General features: G+C 36.9%; 1 protein-coding gene across 1 annotated transcript in view; it reads left to right on the plus strand.

Annotated features, from left to right (window-relative positions):
- Positions 1–14,083, plus strand: part of LOC140229214 (uncharacterized) — a 35,811-nt gene extending 21,728 nt beyond the window's left edge. The window contains exons 3-8 of the mRNA XM_072309485.1: positions 4,953–5,192; positions 6,077–6,283; positions 6,947–7,063; positions 8,776–9,972; positions 11,206–11,943; positions 13,001–14,083. Coding sequence (XP_072165586.1) covers positions 4,953–5,192; positions 6,077–6,283; positions 6,947–7,063; positions 8,776–9,972; positions 11,206–11,943; positions 13,001–13,116 — 2,615 coding nt within the window. The 3' untranslated portion in view covers positions 13,117–14,083. The remainder of the gene's footprint in view (positions 1–4,952; positions 5,193–6,076; positions 6,284–6,946; positions 7,064–8,775; positions 9,973–11,205; positions 11,944–13,000) is intronic.
- Positions 14,084–20,675: the final 6,592 nt, after the last annotated feature.

A 20,675-nucleotide genomic window follows, 5' to 3' on the forward strand; every position in this document is an offset into this window, starting at 1 on the left:
TCAGAGCTACAAAGTCTTCCTAATTTGCAAGAGGTACCAGGAAAAGTTTGATTAAAAAGATCTTCAAATCCTGACAACAGAATATAAAAGAATTCTTGCAACTGATTGACAAATTGCCCTACATCAACATAAATACATGTAAGCACTGAATTGATCAGTGTTTTAGTAGTAGCCGTGATAAAAAAATTGTGGGCGTACATACTCGAGCAGGATGCCGGCGATTTTTTATCACAGCTACTACTAAAACACTGATCAATTCAGTGCTTATTTACGTCGATGTAGGGCAATTTGTCAATCAGTTGCAATGAAAACATCTCGACGGAAGAATTTCATGAATTTGAAAAGAATTCTTGTTTTGGAGAAATTACGCATGAACATTACCTTGTTGAAATGCATGCATGATGCAGGTGTCTGCGATTTCGATATAGTGGGCAGCTATGACTGCATTATAAGTTTTACACTTATGCATGCCTTTGCAAATGCTATCTAATCATGAAGGTATGCACAGTGCTGTTTTATATTACACAAGTCTGTATTTTGTGGATTTCTTAATAAGGAAATTGCCTTTAAGCTTGATGCAGAAACATTTTTTTTTTTTAATGTGATGTTTATGACCATATTCATCTCACCAGAAGAATGTGCAAAGACATCTTCTTCCCTTGATGATAGAATAAGACACATTCTTAGAATCGTGTTTACTTTCATATTTCTGGTTGGTACAATAGACTGGGAAGCAAGCATGCTTTTATACTTCTGCCACAAGGGTGCCAAACGCATTGTTATTTCTAACATTCCAATGGTCTCCTGCAATGAGACTGAAAAAGAACCTATAGGCCTTTAAAGTAATATGCCGAAAAATCTTTGTAAGATGTGGATGCATTTTTGTCTTCTAACCACCAAATTATGGACAGTCACCATTTTTTTTTCCAGAAATCATCTGAAATAACCCAGACGATTTCACCATATTCAACTCACTGGAATTGTATGCATGTAATGTATTTGACTTTGATTTATATTCCAGTAACCCAGTAATTTTATTCAAATTCTAGCAACATATAGGGCTTGTGAATTTTAGATGAATCTGAGTTCAATCTATAATGCAATGAGCCATGTTTGTTGGTATGTCAGTGCATAAATTATCTTTTGTAAGGTGCATACTTGAAGCCCCAGTTAATAATTACCATTAAAAAAAAACAGTACTCAAACTGAATTGGTCTATAGGAACATATTGATGTAACACAGAGCTGCCAAACCCCAAGCACTCTTCTGTAACAGTTATCCCATGCCTTGTTGGTCATTGCTAAAATTGTTCTTTGTTGGCAAGTACAGTTTTTTTTTTTGTCTTGGAAGGCTGACACCAGCCGGAGGCAGCTGGTCCATTCATGTTGTTTACTCCAGAGCTAAATCTCTCAGCTTTGCAGCCTTATGTTTATCGCATTTTAAAGACAACAACTTCTTTTCTTTCTTTTTTTCAATTCTGCCTGATATTCTTCCAGCCAAATTTTCTACTTTGATGGTCGCGAGGTATGCATAATATTTCTTTTGATAACATTTAGTACATTTGGCACACAAGCATAGCATATATATGTAATTGACAACAATTTCAAAACAGTTATTGGCTCAATGTCAACAGAATAAACACTCAGGAATGTCTGGCTTGTTTATGGAAGGAGTGAATCCATTGCTTGTTGCCAAAAGTTTGTTCCCGTTCAAAATTGAAAATGATGTCACAACACCAACAAAAAATGAGAATGAATAAATAGAGTAAAAAAGATCATCTTTGTCTGTTGTGCATCGCCTGAATACCACTGTAAGAATTGTGTTGATGCTATGTTTTATCAATTTTTTATCAGAGACTACTAGCATTCTTTCATGCTTTTTTTCTAATCTTTTTCTTTTGATGCCTTGTTTACAACTTGTAGATCCCTTTGGGGTGTTTCTTATTTCATCAGTCCCCATCTTAAGAAAATGGCTATCAGAAGTCTTATTATCTTTGTAAATAAGCTCATTACTTTGAACATAATTAAGACAGGTCAAGAGAAAACTATCAAACAAATTTACCATCTAAGACTATTACTTTGAATAGTAGCTTTGAAAAATTGCATGTTAAAAATAAATATCCATGAAGTAGCAGACGGTGTACTTAGCGGTATGCAAGTGAGTACAGCCAAGTGGTACTACTTTTATTTTATCTATTGACAGTGAAGGAAAATATGTGAGGTATAGTACAACTCTCTAAGGGTGGTTTGGATTGACCTAGAAAGCCTAAAATAGCATTAAATGAAAAATAGAAACTTAAGCTGAATATTTAATTTGCAGAAATGCCTAAGATCTGTGCATGTTTGATGGTATTTATACAGGAATGGTAATGTAATGTAATGTTTATGTTTGTATATTTTTCAGAAGGATGTGAGTCCTGTCTGTCATTTGAACAATTTAAAAAAATATCATTTACATAATTCTTTCAAGGAAAAGGGATGATACTATTATATCTTTTCTTGGGCCAGTGACCCTGAGCTTCCAATCAAGGAGTATTTATTCCATCCTCTAAAATACCTCAAGGTGAGGAACTGCCTGTTTGCAAAATGTTATTGGAACTGGGCTATCTAACAAAAGGTACATTGTTTGCAATATGTAAGATAGATTTAAATAGCTCCATATGGTCACTTGATATTCCTGTCTGTTTCAAATAACAAACTTTTATTTATTTATTTTATTTATTCATTATTATTTCTTTTTTTTTTGGGGGGGGGGGGGGGATTTGGTTACCATACAAAATTTACAGAGTATGGTGAGTACTATCTATCTATAGAGCTTTACAAATAACTGTTATCCCAGAGGACTTTTTAAAAATATTTGTTCACCTTTCTTCCACTTCTTGTGCCCAGTCCCAAAGATTCAATGATTGCATATCAGTGTGTTTTACATAAGTTTAGCACTTTAACAGTTTAAATAAAAGTACCATCTCACTGATCAGAACTGCATGCGCCACTTTGTCCCCTGTTTTCCCCCATTGATAGGTGTAACTTCAACACATTCAGAATTAAGAGATGTGTTTATTTTTTCAAGTGTTATGGATTGATGCCTGCCATTTGTCTGCGAGGGAGGACTGGTGTAAACAACCATGCTTGGATGCCGTTGACTGAGCCTGGGGTGTTGATGTAAACTTCACCATAATTTTGATATCTGAGAGTAGAATTGTTTACTGCCGGCAACGTTAAATAAGGAAAATATGTGGCGGAATTGTCAATGTCAGTTCTTTCCCACAATTTGTTCGTTCACATATGCGATAAATGATGACATTATTTGCTGCATGGCAGTGCAAAAATGCTGTTATTATTATGAAATACCTCAAGGTTATGGAAGAGGTGTTTGATGCTTTGAGAGTTTGGATTAGGTGCGTACAAGTTCATGGACAAAGATAGTGCATTATTGGCACAAAGAAATAATTTGTTTCCATTATCAAGATTCAACAGAGATACCATTGCACTTCAGTGCTAGTAGACAGTGATGGGTAGTGCGATTTATCAGATATTTTTTTGGTGGAGCATTGCTTGTACTTTGCTGAAACCTCTGCCTGCCTAATTTATATGAATGGATAATGAATGTTTGTAGTGTGCATTCGTATCGCTACAGCTTCAATGGCTGTATGTTCTTTATATTCACATATGTTTCTGCACACACACACACACACAAAAAAAGACAAAAACAAAACAAAACTAAACAAAAAACAGGACAAATAGACAGATACTGATTCTCCATGTTCTTCGCTATCTACGTAAAAATAGCCATGTCATGATTTTTTTTTCTTCTATAGTGTTTCCTTCAATGTAAAATTGCAGTAATAGGTCACAATTTTGAAAAGTTTCGGTATCATTATTTAGGCTGCTAAAGCTGTGTTCCATGGGTATATACAAACAATTATAACAAGAACAACAAAAGATATATAGGTGCATGGGGAAATAAAGTCCTGGCTGATTGCAGTGCCATTTTCTGTCAAAGCTAATTCATGTATGTAACGTACAGTGTCTGACTCAAGGCTTTGCCACATCTATTCACTCTGTTTAATCCTCTCATTCACTTAAAGTGAAATACCAGGAAGTCAAGGTTCATAATATGCAATGTGCTATTGTGTACGTGTATGTGTGCGTGTGTGTGTGTGTGTGTGTGTGTGTGCGCGCACACCCTACATGTCTTGCTCATATGCAGTGTATCTATGCACAGATCAAAACAGTGTGTCTTAGTGTCATCAGTAGATTGAAAAGAGTGAATACAGTTCTTTCAGTAAAGAGAGCTAGTGATCTTGCTTTAAAAGTGAGAAAACACTAACTTTCTGCACATGGTGGTGTACTGTACATCAGATTGTCAAATATAAGTATACATCACTGTATACATGTCTCAAACCTCAAAGCATATGAACAGTTCAGTCTTCTCGTACATTGCTATGTATCAGTTAAATATAGCAGTCGTATAAAATAGTACCCATCCCTGATGACCACAGCAGGTATATGCCTGCTGCATATAGCTTGATCAGAGTTATAATCCACTAAAATGCACATAAATTATATAATTCCTTACATCCTACTTTACAGTTTACAAAATCTCATCTCTTTTTGTTCTTCTTATGAAAGCTTAATGGTTATTTTAGCATGGTATGGCTAACAGGTATGATAAGCAGTATTGTCAAATGTTTCTTAACCTGAGAATGAATCTGCTAGCTTTGATGACCTATTCTGAATGTCTCAAAGCCATTCAGAAGCAGATTCTATTCACCACATAATCAATATACCCAGATAAGCTGCAAAATATTTCTTTCATGAGCCAACAACATGAACAACAAAGATGAACATATCAAATGCTTAAATTGTAGATTTGTAGGCTGCAGTCATGAATACTATTGGCATCAGAAAAAGGAAAGAAATGCTACATTTAGTGTGTTTTGTTTCTTTCAGAGGAGGTCATTCTCCGCTTCTACAAGGATCAGAATGCACTTTTGATGAACAAGGAGCTAAGTCGAGAACATGTGTGTGTGTCCCCACACAACTATTGTGGACTGGAGTATGGCTTGCGCTATCCAAAGAATGTCTACGTTCTTACTATTATTCTGATGGACTCAGTCATCCTACTCTCCTTCCCAACTCATGAAAGACTGCTGGATTGGTATCACAAGATCAAACACACAGTGCCTGCTGGTGAGCTATTGAATAGATTGCATAAAATGTATCTCCCATAACACAAGTATAGTTTTCAATTCTGTTTTTGTCGAGCCCACCGGGGGTGAGGGGAGACTAAGGGATCGCCTGCGGTGTCCGTCCGTCGTCTGTCCGTAATGCTACAAAAACTTCAGTAACTCTTTACTCTGGGCTTCAATTGCAGTCAAACTTCGAGGGAAGAGGGGTCATACAAAGTTTCACATTTTACCATATATCAAGGTCACCTCAAGGTCAAAGCTCACTGACAGGGGTCAATGAACTTTAGGGCCCAATGTTAAGTTCTTATGGCGCATTTCTATTATGGGTCATAACTTTTGATCCATAACTCCATTTGTGACCAAACTTGGATGGTAGATGTCCCTTGGGGAGTGGTTGAAGGTCACCACAAGTTCAAAGGTCACAGACAGGGGTCAACAAACTTTTAGGGCCCAATGTTAAGTTTTTACAGCGCATTTTGATTATGGCTCTTAACTTTTTTCCCTTTGTCCATTTGGGACCAAACTTGGATGGTAAATGTCCCTTGGGGAGTTGAAGGTCACCACCAGGTCAAAGGTCATAGGCGGGTCAATGAATTTCTGGGAATTAGATTAACATTAATTTCTTCTACTGGAATGGGCGAGACACAATTTGGCACTTGCCTTGTTTAAATTTTCAATGCTGTAGTGATAAACATATTGCTGTAGTGGCCTTTTACAGAAGAGCAGTGATTCCATCCCATGCTGAAGTGACTTAATCTGATATTATAGTGAATCTATCTTTACTTTTTGCTGAAGTGACAGAAGCCTAGTAGAGTCTAATCTTAAATCCTGATGTAACTTAAACCTATATCAAAGTAACTCCATCTTATGCATTTGTTTTTATAGCTCCAGTTGCTGAATTCAAGAGCAGGGTCATTCTGCCAAGAAAGGGGAAGATGCCAGCGGGTCAAGCATCTTTGTATTTCTATAGCAACCACTTTGCCATCACTCCAGACACCCCACTCCGGTTAATTGGTGCCTGGAATCTCTCTATGGTTATACGCTATGGCACCTTTGAGGGAGGCTTCGCGTTCGTTGTCCGGTCAAACAAAGGTTAGTGGCCAAAATGGTTGCGATCATCAAGCATCATGTGTCATACATGTAGGTTGTAGGCATCACAACTAATGTAGCATATTGAGGAGGAAGCATTCAATTAATGTTGCCTTCTTTCCCCTGGTCTGAGAAATAGATTCTTTAGATGACATGTGAAAGATCGAGGTTCAGAGACAATACAAGAATTCATATTGCTTGTGTCTTAATACTTCCTTCAAGTAGAAGTCAACAACATCGTGAAATGATGGTGTGGTTTTAAGTTTTGAATGGTAGATAGTATCATACTATATGTTTTCAAAAGTTTACATTAAATAGTTTGTTGATATATTTTGTATCTATAACAACTGAAAGTGACTGGATTGCTTGTAGGGAATAGAAGAAGTAAACGACTTAAAGACTTTGCCATGCATCACTTATTCCATTATGGTTTGATCTGAGATATAAAATATATCTTCAAGTCACTTAAGCAACATCATTATGTGTCAGTTTCTATATATTAAGAGGTCTATTGTGAGGACTAAATTGCCCATTGCCATGAGCTAGTTGCATGTAATGGTCTTTTCCTTTTGCAATGATACTCTGAACTAATGACAAAATATGAGATACAATATAGTCTATTAAAGCCAAGTTGCTCCTTTAATATGTCTTGTCTTTTTTTTCCAGGGAGTGTCAATCATCTCTTGCTGTTACGGGACCCAGATTACATCAAGAACCATTTTGATGCTGCCATGCAAGTACACTTGCCAATTCGCTGGTCTGTGCACTCTGAAACAAACCCAGGTACAGTTTTTAGACACAAACGTAGTATTTTTATACCTTGTTTGAAATTGATATTCAACTACCCTTGGCAAATATAGCACTTTATCTTGATTCTTTATAGGTAGCTTTTGTTATAGGTTAAAATTACACTAAAACTGTGTATGCAATTCACCTGCAGATAGTGGTGTAATGTAACAATGTTTTCATACATATATATCATTTTTATATGTCTTTTCTATACCCCTGCATACAAAAAGTGTATAAGGGGGTATCAGCGTATGGTCAGCTGGGCGGTCAGTCAGGGCAGTCCGTTGCAAATCTTGCATTACGAACTTGTTTCACAGTTTTAAAGCAATTTAGATGAAATGTAGGGTACATGATGACATTGAGGTGTAGATGTGTAAGACATGTTTTTTTTTAATGTTTGTCGGAGAAAGCGTTGCCATATATAGTAACCACAATTTTCCCAAAACCTTGTGGAGGGAACCACTTCCACAGTATTTAAGCAATTTCTTTTAAATTTTGTATGTGTAATGATCTATAGGTGTTGTAATGCAAGACACTTTTTGTGTTCGTACCTAACAAGGCATTGCCATGGTGACTGCATATTTTCTTGAAAATCTTGTGGAGTGAACTTCCACAATTTTGAAGCAATATTGAAATCTAATTTGGTGGACATTATGACATTGAGGTATAGATGTGGAAGACCTGATTTTTGTGTTTGTCAGACAAAGGGTTGCTGTGGTAACCACAATTCTACAAAAACCTTGTGAATCGTATTACTTCCACATACACACACACACACACACACACACGCACACACACACACACACACACACACACACACACACACGCACGCACACACACACACACACAAGAACCTTTTATCAAACCCTGGTTCAATTCTTTTTCATAAGAATATGAGCTGCTGGAGCAGGGATATTAAAGGGTTTGTACAGTTCTGGTTGAGGTGAGGATTTAACGTTTTGGGAGATATTCAGAAACTACTCTATGAGATGTCAATTATAAGGGGTATCAAAAGTTTATTTGATGAAAATCAGTTTTAAAATGGCTGAGATATCAAAAAACAAGGTGAAACAAAGAGATCCTAATAAAAGGCATGACCTGTCGTCTTTTATTATTATCACTTTTTTGGACATCTCCGCCATTTGAAAACCATGATTTTCATCAAATAAACGTTGAGTCCTTAAAATTACATGTTCTTTCATATTTCATGAGAGGTTTCTCATTATCTCACTTAGGAATGTTCAAAACATGAATTCCCACCTCGACCAGTACTGTACAGTCTCTTTAATCACCTTGAGTGATAGTTCTTGTTTCCGGTTGTTTTAAATTTAGCTGGGTTTTTTTTGTGTGTGTATGTGTGCTCAGGTTAAATGTTAAAAGATCCAAGCACACTACAAGTCAGTTAGACACAATACAGTATTTATCAAGATTTTTTTCCCAAAACAATATATTTTCTTAGTCAGCAGTATAGCCTCTAAGAGAATCTAACCTTTGTTGTGAAACATTTATTTCTATTCTTTGTTAGCGATTTTGTAATTTTTAGTGACTGTTTGGAAATATTAAATATCCTCTTTTTGCACATTGCTTAAATAGAAAATGGTGATTTCCTTCATGTCATCAAGAACAAAGAATTTCTACTGATTCTCAGATACCCTTCTCTCTTTCTCTCCTTTTATAAATCTATCTGTCACATTCTTGAATTACAGCAACAAGAGTTGACTTCCACAGTACAATATCTCCAGAGAGAGAAAGACTCCTGAATGAAATCAACAGGGATCCTGACAAGTTAGAAGTGACAACATCAGTGGAGAGTGATGTGAAAAATGGTAACCAAAGTGAGGAGAGTGAAGCCCAGGAGTTGCTGCTAACAAACTCTGCTGACAGGAACAGCAATACTCAGAAACAATCAGACATGGAAGTGATTACACAAAACACTGCCGCAGAAGATATTGAAATGACGCAGTTTGATTCTGTGAGAACTGCCCAATCTGAAATTGATGGAGAATCAAATGCCAGTTTGCTACGGGCAGAGACTGCTTTTGATGAAATGATGCTGTACAGTCCGCAGAAGAACACACCTATCCGAGAGCAGGAGTATGAGATAATGGCATCCTTTGATCACTACCGGTCTTCTCTACATGAACCCTATGATTCTGGAAGCCAAATACACTTGTCTCACAATGGAGAAGGAAGTGGAGTTAGTGGTATTGAACATTTGGTGAACATGGATAGGTTTAAACTAAACCTGAAGTGTGAGGAACGTGAATATGTCAACTTGCCAAGCCCCAAAACTACTCTCCAGAGAAACACTCGCCAACTGAGGTATTTGAAGCGGGCGACATATGCATCATTGCCATTGTATGTTACTGATGTTCATGATTTCTCACCACCTTCTTCACCCCCACCACCACCGCCAGTGTCTAGCAAGTTAAATGACTTATCCTGGGACAAGAGCTCCCTCCAACGGCTTAATCCAGGATTGGAATTCACAGACTCTAGAGCCCCTGAGTCGCTTGGCTCCTTGTCGCACAACTCAGACCCCGTGGAGATCCCCATACCCTTTGCACATGAGACTTTAGTTGAACCCCAAGGACCAATTACAAAACTCAAAGTGCACTCAGAACAGAGTCAGGACAAGGATTGCGTTGGTAGTGGATCTGAGTACAGTGACAGCTCTCGCTACTCCAGTGCAACCAGCTCCCGACACAACAGCTTTGACAGGGAGCCACCTCCTGTCCCACCCAAGTCAGTGAATCGCCGGCTTCCCTCTATTGAAGCTTTACTTTCCTCAGGCAACTTTAGGCATGACATGCTGAGCATCGATCTATCCAAGCTGCCTTCAGATACGTCTTCTTCGCCACCCATCAGAAGCTACCCTCCGCCTATCCTGCCACCAAAACCAGGTATGACTGTGTGGAATACACTGTGCCCAAAATGAGCATATGTGACCATGCATCACAAAACAAACAAAAAGTTGCACCTCTTGATTTTACGCGAGGACTCAAGAAAGGTGAAATGGGTGAACCCCGTCAATTTTGAGTTTTCCATATTTTCTGAAAGAGCTATTCTTCTTCTACATTATTCTTGAGTTTGGGATCATAAATTGAACGGGAAAGTGAGTTTCCAGCAGTTTTTCTACAACACCTTTTTTTTGGCAGAGTATTGTGATCAGGTTTTTCTTAGAGACCCTTTCATTTCTTGAAAATCCTTTGCACCCTCTTCACTTTCAACTCTAATAACTTTTGAAAGGATGATATTACTGCTCTGAAAGTTAAGATTTATTATGGTCAGAATATGGTAATAGACCATGCTTAATTTCAGCTTAATCTGATAATCCCTTAATTGTTGGTGCTACAGTGGTTAACATCATGTTTTTGTCCCATTCATGGCACAGGTATCACGGCTTAGTAAAGAGTACACACTTGAATAGACCCTGTACTTCAGAGCCTCTTTTCTCAGTTCACACTTTCCAGAGTGTGTGCTTTCTTTCTAGTATTTATATAGGTTAGGAGAATCCATTTGAATTGAGTTACACATCATTTTAAAGCTTAGAGTCTGCTCTTTCAGAATCTGCCCGTAACTAAAAATCCATGTCTGGCGACTTTTTGTTTGTTTTGTGGTGCAGGGTCACATATGATAATAGCCCTGCTTGTTGCTACAGCTCATGATTTTTTTTTCAAGAAAAGGCCTGTGCAAATTGATAATTTTTTGCAATCATTTGCAGTTTAGGTTGGCCTGAAGTGGAATATATGACAGTGCTAATTCAGCAAGTGATGTGTGGCATTGCCTTATGGTCTTTTTACTTGTTAACTTTGTCCTCTACAGCCCATAAAATGATAAGGTAGTATCTTTAATAGTGTTATATGAATCTGAATAAGCATTTGTATGTATTCATGCTAGGCTGTATTTCATGTAAACAGACAAATATGAAGCAAAGGTGAGCAATTCTCAAGTGTTGTGGCTGATTCTACTGCAAACTGGCTCATATTTATGGTGCCTTACCACCGATATGTGTAAGCAGCATGCAGACTGTGGAAATTTCAGATTTGTATCTTGTACAGTGCTTCTAAATCAGGAATATATCGTGTCATACACACACTTAACATAACTTGTGCATCACCTTTATCCTCAAACAGACCACTTGAAAGGGAGACCTCTCAGAGAACCTCCCTCTCCACAAAGTCCAAGCAGTCGGCCACCTTTCCTGCCTCCAAGGAAGCGATGCAATACCGTGCCCTCATTTGCAACAACGGATGGCAACACAGAATTAGTAGAGTCTAAAGATGAAGGGGATGATGGCTATCTTTTGATGAAACCTGTGTACGAGGGCAAACTGAAGGCAATGCATACACGAAGCAAAAGTGTGCCCGATGAAGAAGCCCTGCAGTTCCGAACTCTGCCTTCCCCACTCCGGTCTTGGACAACCCTGCCAGGGTCACAGCCATTGCGGACACAGGTTCCAGGGGTGGAGTCCACCAGTCCCCATCTGGAGTTTATCCCGCACAGCCCAATCCATGATGCTGCTGAAATGAGGATGCAGATGCCGAGGCGATCTGCCACCATAGGTGGATACGGCTCTCGGATATCCCGTTCCCCAAGCTTCACTGCCAGAAAGCCTAGTTTGCGAAGAGGATCCAGTCAAAGACGATCAATAAGCCATTCACAAACCCCAAGGCAAAGGACAACTGATATCTCACTCAGTGGGGGGCCAGTTCCAAGGCGCAGACGCAGTGACAAATATGGCTCACTGGATCATGGCACCATGAGCCTCGACAGGTCTAAACTGCAGAACTTTCAAGAGAGTGGCCAGGATCTGCCTGAATCTCCAACAGCTGCAACACCTTTCCTTGAAAGTGAATTTCAGGAGCTTAAAGGTATGAAGCCCGAATAATTATCCTAGTTGTAGGTACCTTAGATTATTAGAAGTATTAGGAGTATACTCCGAGCTGGTTCCACTATTTCATTTTTGGATTGTCTTGTAGAGGATAAATGTTTTTCTGCAGTGTTATTTTGGACAGAAAACAAGGATACTTGCATGTGTACAGAAATAACAAATTATTGAATGAGCATAGTTGGGCAAATGAAAACTGAGATATAATCATATGATTAGCCAGTAAGTTATCCTCCAGTAATACAGAACACAAAAAGTCTATTTCATCCTTCAAATACCAGTATAATTAAGTTTTGTTCATGTAGTTATCATGGTGGAAAAAGAGTATCATAGAAGATGTGACTGAAGTGACAATGTCTATTTCCTGTGGGAATCAATGTCAGATAATGTACTGGAATTTTTAAAACCATAACACAGTAGTAGTCCAAGATTGATTTTCACTTTCATTTCTTGATTGGTTAATCCCTCCCCCTTCCCTACCCACCCCCCCCCCAAAAAAAAAAAAAGGATTGTGCCAATCTCAGTAGTATGAAATCATAAATCTAATAAGGAAAATCTGAGGAAGTATCAATTTCCAGACACACAATCTGTACTTTTCACTTTCTTGAATTTTACTGTAATTCTGCAAGAATTGAGGAATGTAAGTATATGTGAATGATCTAAAAAAAAAACCTGACCATTGTCCATTCCAGGACACTAGTGATAGCTTGTGAATAACTTTGATATGTGCATGATAGATTTTATGTTTTTGTGATCCCCCTGCTCTATGTCTGTATGTCAGTGTGATCTCTGGTATGTCTTGTGATTTTACTTCTTTTCTATTAGTATTAAAAGATGCAGTAGCAATTCACTCTTAATAACTCATAATGAAGTTTGTTTTTTTTTTTCCACTGAAATTGATGACAACTTGTTCTGTTATTTTATTTATCTTTCCTATTAATTTATTAAATCTTACAAAGTTGTAATGGTATAGGTAGTCAACTGTCCATCAGAAACTTGAAATTTATGTAATTATTCCTGCTTTTTCAAAAAACTTTCAGCTGACCTGGACAAATTTGCTGGCCCACTGTCGTTGTCTCCACCTAGTTCCATCAACAGTCCTTCAGGCAGTCATCAGCTTACTCCAGCATCAAGTGTAGAAAGCATCAATACCTAGCAGTTTGGAGGATACATGCTGCCAAAGATGTGTTAACATACCTCCTTCATGTTTTATGTGATCACCAAAGGACACTTGGACTTAACTCATCAAGAAGACATTCCTTTGGGAAAGAGATAGATGCTGGCATGTATTTCTTTGTTTGGATCACATCTTGAAGCTTCTAGTGTTAAGAGGTCTTCTCTGCACAGATAAATGTGTTTTAGCAGGCTGACCTCTTTCAACTGATGCAAACTTGTTCAGTTTGCTGGCTAGCTGTTTTCATAGCCACCAAAACTTTGAGAGTGACTACCTGTGTATCCTTTTTTTTTTTCACAGCTCTCTCCTACACACGTTTTTTTTTTTGTGTGCAAACAAACTGTCAGTATTCGTCGGGCATATTTAGTATTTCACATCAAAAACTGTTTCAATTATGTTTTTACTGTATGAACATGTGAATATAATGACAGAACTGAAACCCTAATCACTGAAAATCTGAACATTGTCATCAATGTTTATGCATATTGTTAATATAGCCTTATTTAATAATTTCATTTTTACCAAAGCCATTTTAAATCAAAATTGATACAAAGCAATGAAAATATTACTTATGGTGTGTATGAGAGTGCCTTGAACTATCTTGCTGAAATGTTTTTATAGTGACTGCCAGACTGTGATATCAATACAGAAGTGGTAGAAGTGATATTAGCAGAAATGCTTAGCATTAATCTTTTAAAAGACATTAAAAAAACCTTTTATCTTATTCATCATGGTTTATACTGTACAGCTCTGAACTGTGTCTTGCATTTGAAATATGCAAAGTTTTGATTTACACATTTGAGCTTTATCATGTTTTTTTTTTACAAATTTTGTAAAATCAAATTTTTTTACCTGTAAAGATTGAAAAAGAACTTTGCCCCAGACCTTTCTTCCAAGGTTTCAGAAAAGTCTATTTTTATTGGATGTGAGTGATTGACCATTTTCCAGTGGTTTTTGTCATTGTGTTTTGTCTTATGCAAGAAACAAGGTCGTGATGTTAGTCAAGTTCAAGACAGGTTTCAGTGGGACGATGTATATTTTGGCAGACGACATACATGTCAGTCATCCTTTACTAAAAAAAGAAAGAAAAAGAACAACATAATTATGCTTTGTTCGGAATGACTCAGTCTTTTTTTTTTTAACTCATTGTCAGTCTTCACACAATGGATTCATCATTATTTATCAGCATTTAAAGGGGATGGCTAGTAACTAATCAGTGGGAATCAGTGGGAATGCTGGGGGATGATTGTTCCAATCCTTGTGGGATTCATTTATGAATATATTATATATCTATTGTTATGTGAAAATCATTTGCTTCAGAATGGTCTCATATTCAAGTAATGTGCAGTTTAATGTTTCCAGGTTAGCATGCCTGTACAGTGACAGGACGATCGCATACATTAAACTGCACATTACTTGAATATGAGACCAATCTGAAGCAAATAATTTTCATACAATAGATATATAATGTACTCTTAAATGAATCCCACAAGGATTGAAACAATCATCCCCCAGCATTCCCCCTGATTCCCACTGATCAGTTACTAGCCATCCCCTTTAATGGAAAGTGAAACCACTCTACTTTATTACCTTGCCTATATCAGAGAAACCAATGAACACCCATGTTAAAAATATAAAAAAAAACAAACAAGAAAAATCAGAGTCAAAGTGGTAGAAAAACTGTCAGTCCTTGGAGGTGTGTGAATGTGCATGACACAAAGCAGTCATAACTTCTGTATACTTACCCATGCATACAAGTGGGGTAGAATAACAACTAAGAACTTTCTTCTGTTTCTGGTATCTAGTGTAAAAACACTAGAAAGGTTTCTTTCTTTTCATCAGATACTCATAATTTGCTTCAAGTTGTTAGGAAAGACATCATTACAGAATCACTGACAATTATGTGTGATGACAGGCTTTCATGGTTTGAGAAACTTAAAGGATGAAATCTTTCGTACATTTCCAGGCTGTGTGAAATGACATCTGCCAGCTTCAATGAAAAATGCATTTCAGTGTTTCACATTGGGTCTTTTGATTTCTGTACCACATACATTACTGTGCATAGGATTTTATCACTGGAAGAGCTAAGCACTTGCCAAGAGATATGTAGAGTAAATGCCAACAAACTGCTCTTATTTCTTTTAGTTTATTGTATCTTCTGACAAAACTGCCATGCTCAACCTTATTTCTTCAACTTTTTAAGTGGATTCATATTTGCAGGAAAGGGAATGTCTTGCTTAGGTTCAATTTTCCACAGCTTTTTTTTTTTTTTGGGGGGGGGGGTGTTTAAATAGGAAATGGCACAGATCCTATCTTTGTGCAGAAAACGATAAGGTTTCATAAAATTTATGTCCAATCATTTAAAAAAAAAATGGATCACACTTTTCATTTGCCATTCATTCAGTGCATAAATGCTCATTTAAAGTGTACTTTGATTACACCCACATTTGCATATTAATTGTTAATATGTGGAGATTTATCAAGAAACTTTCTACCAAGTGCATTTATCATTGGAATTTATACAACTTGCAAGAAGTGCATTATCCAGGCTGTCACTACATTTTAGTGCAAGTGCTCTTCTCAAGACCATATGTAATGTGTAAACCTGTATCGGAAATAACTTTCTCTAATTAAGGAGTGTTTACTCAAAGAAATAAGATATGAGATGGAGTGTAAAAACCCGACAGGTTGGTAATGAGATGCCATCAGGAGTGAATTTTTTATGTCACAGTGTGTTTCCTAGATGTTCAGAATGAGCAAGCTTTTGAGCATATTATGCTGAATAGCGATGTGCATTTTCTGCATAAGTGCCTTTGCAGATTGTATGTATTCTCTGTGTGGTGCGTAAGCTGTAGATTTACTGCCAAACATGATGTACTCAACACAGACTGCCTCATTTGATGTAAAAACTTTGTTTATACAGAGAACACTGTCTTTCAGTAGATTTGTTCTGTAAGCTGCCGAGGGTAGCCATCACTTACTTTCCTTCTTTCCTTAATTGTAGATGCCTTGATTATTATGAAATTCACAAAATCCTGATACACTCATCTATCATTGACTGCCTGACTTTTGAAGTTGTAATTTTCTGTATTTTGGACTTTTGAGGTATATATGCATTTTTTATAAAATTATGCTACAGGAAAGGTAGAAAGCCACTCACTGAATGAAAACAATGTTAAGAAAATTGGTTGTTAAGTTCAGCTGTAGTACGGTGTGCAAGATTTTTAAGCATTTAAAACACTGCAGGTCAGTTGAAAGAGCCGTAGTAATATGCTTTATAAAACTAATGAGTTTCAACCTCATAGACATTCTTTGACATGGAAAGGCTTTAAACAATGTACAGGATGTAGGCAAAATGTCAAACTGTTGCATTTGTAAACAAATATCATATTCACCAAGTTTGTATAAAAGGTAACTTATTTTGATGTTGTAAAGGCTTTAATATTTGTGCCTTTATCAGGGTAATTAAGTTACAGGTTTAATGTCATACCTCCTCATCCTGAAATGATGCAATAACAAAATCAGTTCTCTGTTTCAAGCCTACATGTGTCTGTGGGTTTCAGATTGACAATACCAAGACGACCATGGTCAGTTCATATTGATGTTTACACTGTACGTGAAATGGTTGACATAAATCAAAAAAACAACACACTCAGCGATCACTTCATATATGAACTCACTTTGATAACACTGCAAGCTAGAGTTATTGCTAAAAGCTACCCTAAATAGGAAAAGAAAACATACATAGATGCATTACCTTGCAATTAACGACCAAATGCAATAGATTTACTTTCATGCAATGGCGTACGAAACAAGGTAGAAATTTTTACATTTTGTAGATCATTTTTTTATACCACTGCCAAAAAAACCCAAAATGTATTGTCTGAATGATATGATAAGGAGGAAGATGATGCTGTCATACTATTTATTCAAAATATTTTATCTTGTGAGAAGAAACAGGATATAAGTACCAAAAGCATCTGCATGTACAAGTTACAACCCTCGAAAAGGTTTTCATTGAGAAGTTCAGTGAATTTTGTATACTTGTTTTCACATTCCCAGTGGTAGGTATACAATTTACTCATCAAAAACCTTTTATCATTTTCAGGTATGATGAAGTCTTCACATCAGAGTGTTTTGTGTCTTTCTGGTTGATCTTTTCAACTTAAATTTCATTGGAGATGCCATTATCCAGGCAACATATACATGTATGTACATTGTGTTGTTCCTGCAATAGCCAGATTGTGTATAAGCATATGTTTCAAAACATACTGGCAATAAGCCATATGTAAAATTACTGCCATGTGCTTTGCAAGAATGTGCAGTTTGTTATTGGCATTTTCTAAAAAAAAAAAACATGGGAAAAGTTTTCCATAAAATTGACAAGAAACATGAGCTGGAAAGCAGGTCATGCTTTGCTGAAGGTCATAGAATGTCTAGAACTGCCTTCATTCGTTGCAGGAATGTTGAAACTACTCAGCGACTTTCCCAAGCATTAAATGGATTAATGTATAGATTTGAACAAAATGGGACCTATTTGATGAGCCTTAACTCACAGTCAACAGTATAAATTGACTTTACATAGGTCCCTTTAGAGTATGAGTAATGTTGGTGGATCATCAACAACATACATATAGTATGTCACATGGCAAGTAAAAAAGACATTTTATAAGATTGAAGAGCACATAAAAATTCACCTCGTGAACCCAAAAACGTAATCCTTTCATTTTATGAAAGGCATTTTTACAGAGTCCTTATTATTCACTCAGAGGTACATGCAAGTTTGCAAAGCAAAAATCAGAGCAATAATGTGTAAAAACACACATTTACACACACCAGAAAAGCAAGTTGCAACACTTTTCGCTCAGTGCCTGAAGCTGTCTCACGTGTTTATCTATAATGATGTTGCTGCCTTACATGTTTGCAAAGTTCTGTGAAACTTTCTTATTATGAAGGACCTGCTGTGTCTTCTGCTGTATATCTGTATCATTATTTGAAGAGAAACCAAGATTGACTTCCATTTCTTGTATATTTTGCAACAAATTTGTATTTTGTACATTTTTGTACCTTAAAGAAACAGAAAAAGAAAAGCTGAAAGATATTTGCAAATAAAGTATACAGAGAAGTAAACGAATATGAAACTGCTGTAACTCCTGTTTATTAAACATTGTTGGTCTTGTGTGAACATGGAAACCTGTATTCTACAGCTCAGATAAGAGTACAGACATCATCAGTTAGTGTCAGTGAATTGTTTCATTTTAATCTTTAACTTCAACTACCAAAAGGTGTCACTAAAGGCATTATGTTTCTTTGGGTTGTCCATGCACAATCAATTTTGTGACAATGCAACTTGAGAACTATTTGAGGTATCCACACGAAACGTGGCATTGTATAAAAGAGGGACGAAGCATGAGCTTATAAATTGTGGGCACACATGCTCAAGGTCAAAGGTCTTAGGTCAAGGTCAAATTCTAAAATTTGGCTGTTTTCCCCCAAATCTCGGCAATGTACATGTATGAAAGAGGGACAAAGCATGTGCTTATAAATTGTGGGCACACATGCTCAAGGTCAAAGGTTTTAAGTCAAGGTCAAATTCTAAAATTCAGATGTATTCCCCCAAATCTCTGCCATGCATATGTATGAGAGAGGGACAAAGCATGTACTTATAAATTGTGGGCACACACCCTCAAGGGTAAAGGTTTTAGGACAGGGTCAAATTCTAAAATTTCACTGTTTTCCCCAAATCTCTGCAAGTGGAGTACCTCTATGTATACATGTATTACCAGATAAAGATTCTTTTGGAAAAGATTGGGGGCACATGGGGTTAATAATCAAAGGTCAAGTGAAAATGCTAAATCTTACTTTTTTTTATCCACATCTCTCAAATGGCCAAGGGTACAGAGCTTTATGAAACTTAGAACATGTGCAAGTATTGCCTGAAGTAGTGCATATATAAAACTGTATATATGTGACCCGGCACCAAAAAAAAAAAAAACAAATAGGCGTCGACATAGATTTTTAGTCAAGAGCAGATTCTGAAAGAGCAGACTCTAAGCTTTAAAATGAAGTGTAGCTCAATTCAAATGGACTCTCCTTATACAAATCTTGAAAACAAGCACACACTCTAGAAAAGTGTGAACTGAGAAAAGAGGCTCTGTACAGGTCTATTCAAGTGCTTAATCTTGACCAAGCCATGGCAGCTATGCAATAAATGAGGCGATAACGGGATGTTAATCACCATAGCAACAACAATGAAGGCATTGTTAGATTACACTGAAATTGAGCATGCTCCATTAGCACGTACATTCTATACTTGATTAATGCCAACTTTCAAAGCAGTGGCATAATCTTTTCAAAAGTTATTAGAGTTGAAAATGAAGAGTGTCAAGGATTCTAAAGAAATGAAAATGTGCCTCTTAGACATACCTGATATCACACAACTCAAGAAAAAAAAAAAAAAAAAAAGGTTGTAAAAAAAAATGCTGATAACCCTTGTTCCCATTCATTTTATGATCAAAAACTTATGAATATCCTAGAACAGCTCTTTCAGAAAATATGGAAAATTAAAAATTGACTCGGTTGACCCGCTTCACGTTTTTTTTAGTTCTCACATAAAATCAAGGGGTGCGACTTTTACTGGTTTTGTGATATATCATGTATCTATATGTAACCCTTACCTTTACAGGTTTAGGCTATAGATTTGGTTTGGATTATGGTTGGTCTGCTATTGTCCTTATTAAAAAAAAAAAAAAAAAAATGTGTATAGTTGTATGTTTACACTAAGCTTGTTGACTGGTCATCATTTATTTCTCACACATAGACCACCACCACATCCGTCACAACCACTCCAGCATGCGTTATAACTCTTAACACTGAATGAAGACGACTGACATTGGATTTAAGTGGATGCCACATTATATTATGTTCTTACAAATCTGACAGGTTGAAATCATCATTTTGATGTATATGCTAATTATTCTCTTAGTTACTCATACAAGTTAGAGATACCTAATATGGACGTGAAGTAATACTAAATTTCATTTTGCGTTACTCACGGTACCATGTGCGGAGTCCATTGTCCGTATTTACGATTCAAAGGATGCGCAAGTCATCAAACTAAAACACTTCCAGCGAAACACGACATGGGGGGTAGGGGGGCGTCTCCATGGTTCAGATCCTTACATGTTAAACGGCGGTGGCGCTCCAGGCTTGGCTCCAAAAGGGTCCAGAGCGTCCGTCAGGGCGTCCAAACTCCATATAATTGTTCAGGTCTCAACGTTGAAAAGGCAACAGGAACATGGTCGAGATACGATGTAAATCAACGCCTTTTGTTGAAGTTCAAAAGCATCAATGTAACTGCTGATGCAACATCATCCGCTCCCGGGCTCAGGAAATCAGAAAAGCATCTCAAGTGTACATATGATAAAAATAGGAACTGCAATAAGTTGGTACAAAGTCTCAGGAAAGTACCATATTGAAGTTTCACATTGCCAGACTGATCCCTTTTTAAAATTTTGTGGAGAAGTTATGAAACTTTTAAG

The sequence above is a fragment of the Diadema setosum genome, chromosome 5 (assembly GCF_964275005.1).
Source record: "Diadema setosum chromosome 5, eeDiaSeto1, whole genome shotgun sequence".
Lineage (NCBI taxonomy): Eukaryota > Metazoa > Echinodermata > Echinoidea > Diadematoida > Diadematidae > Diadema > Diadema setosum.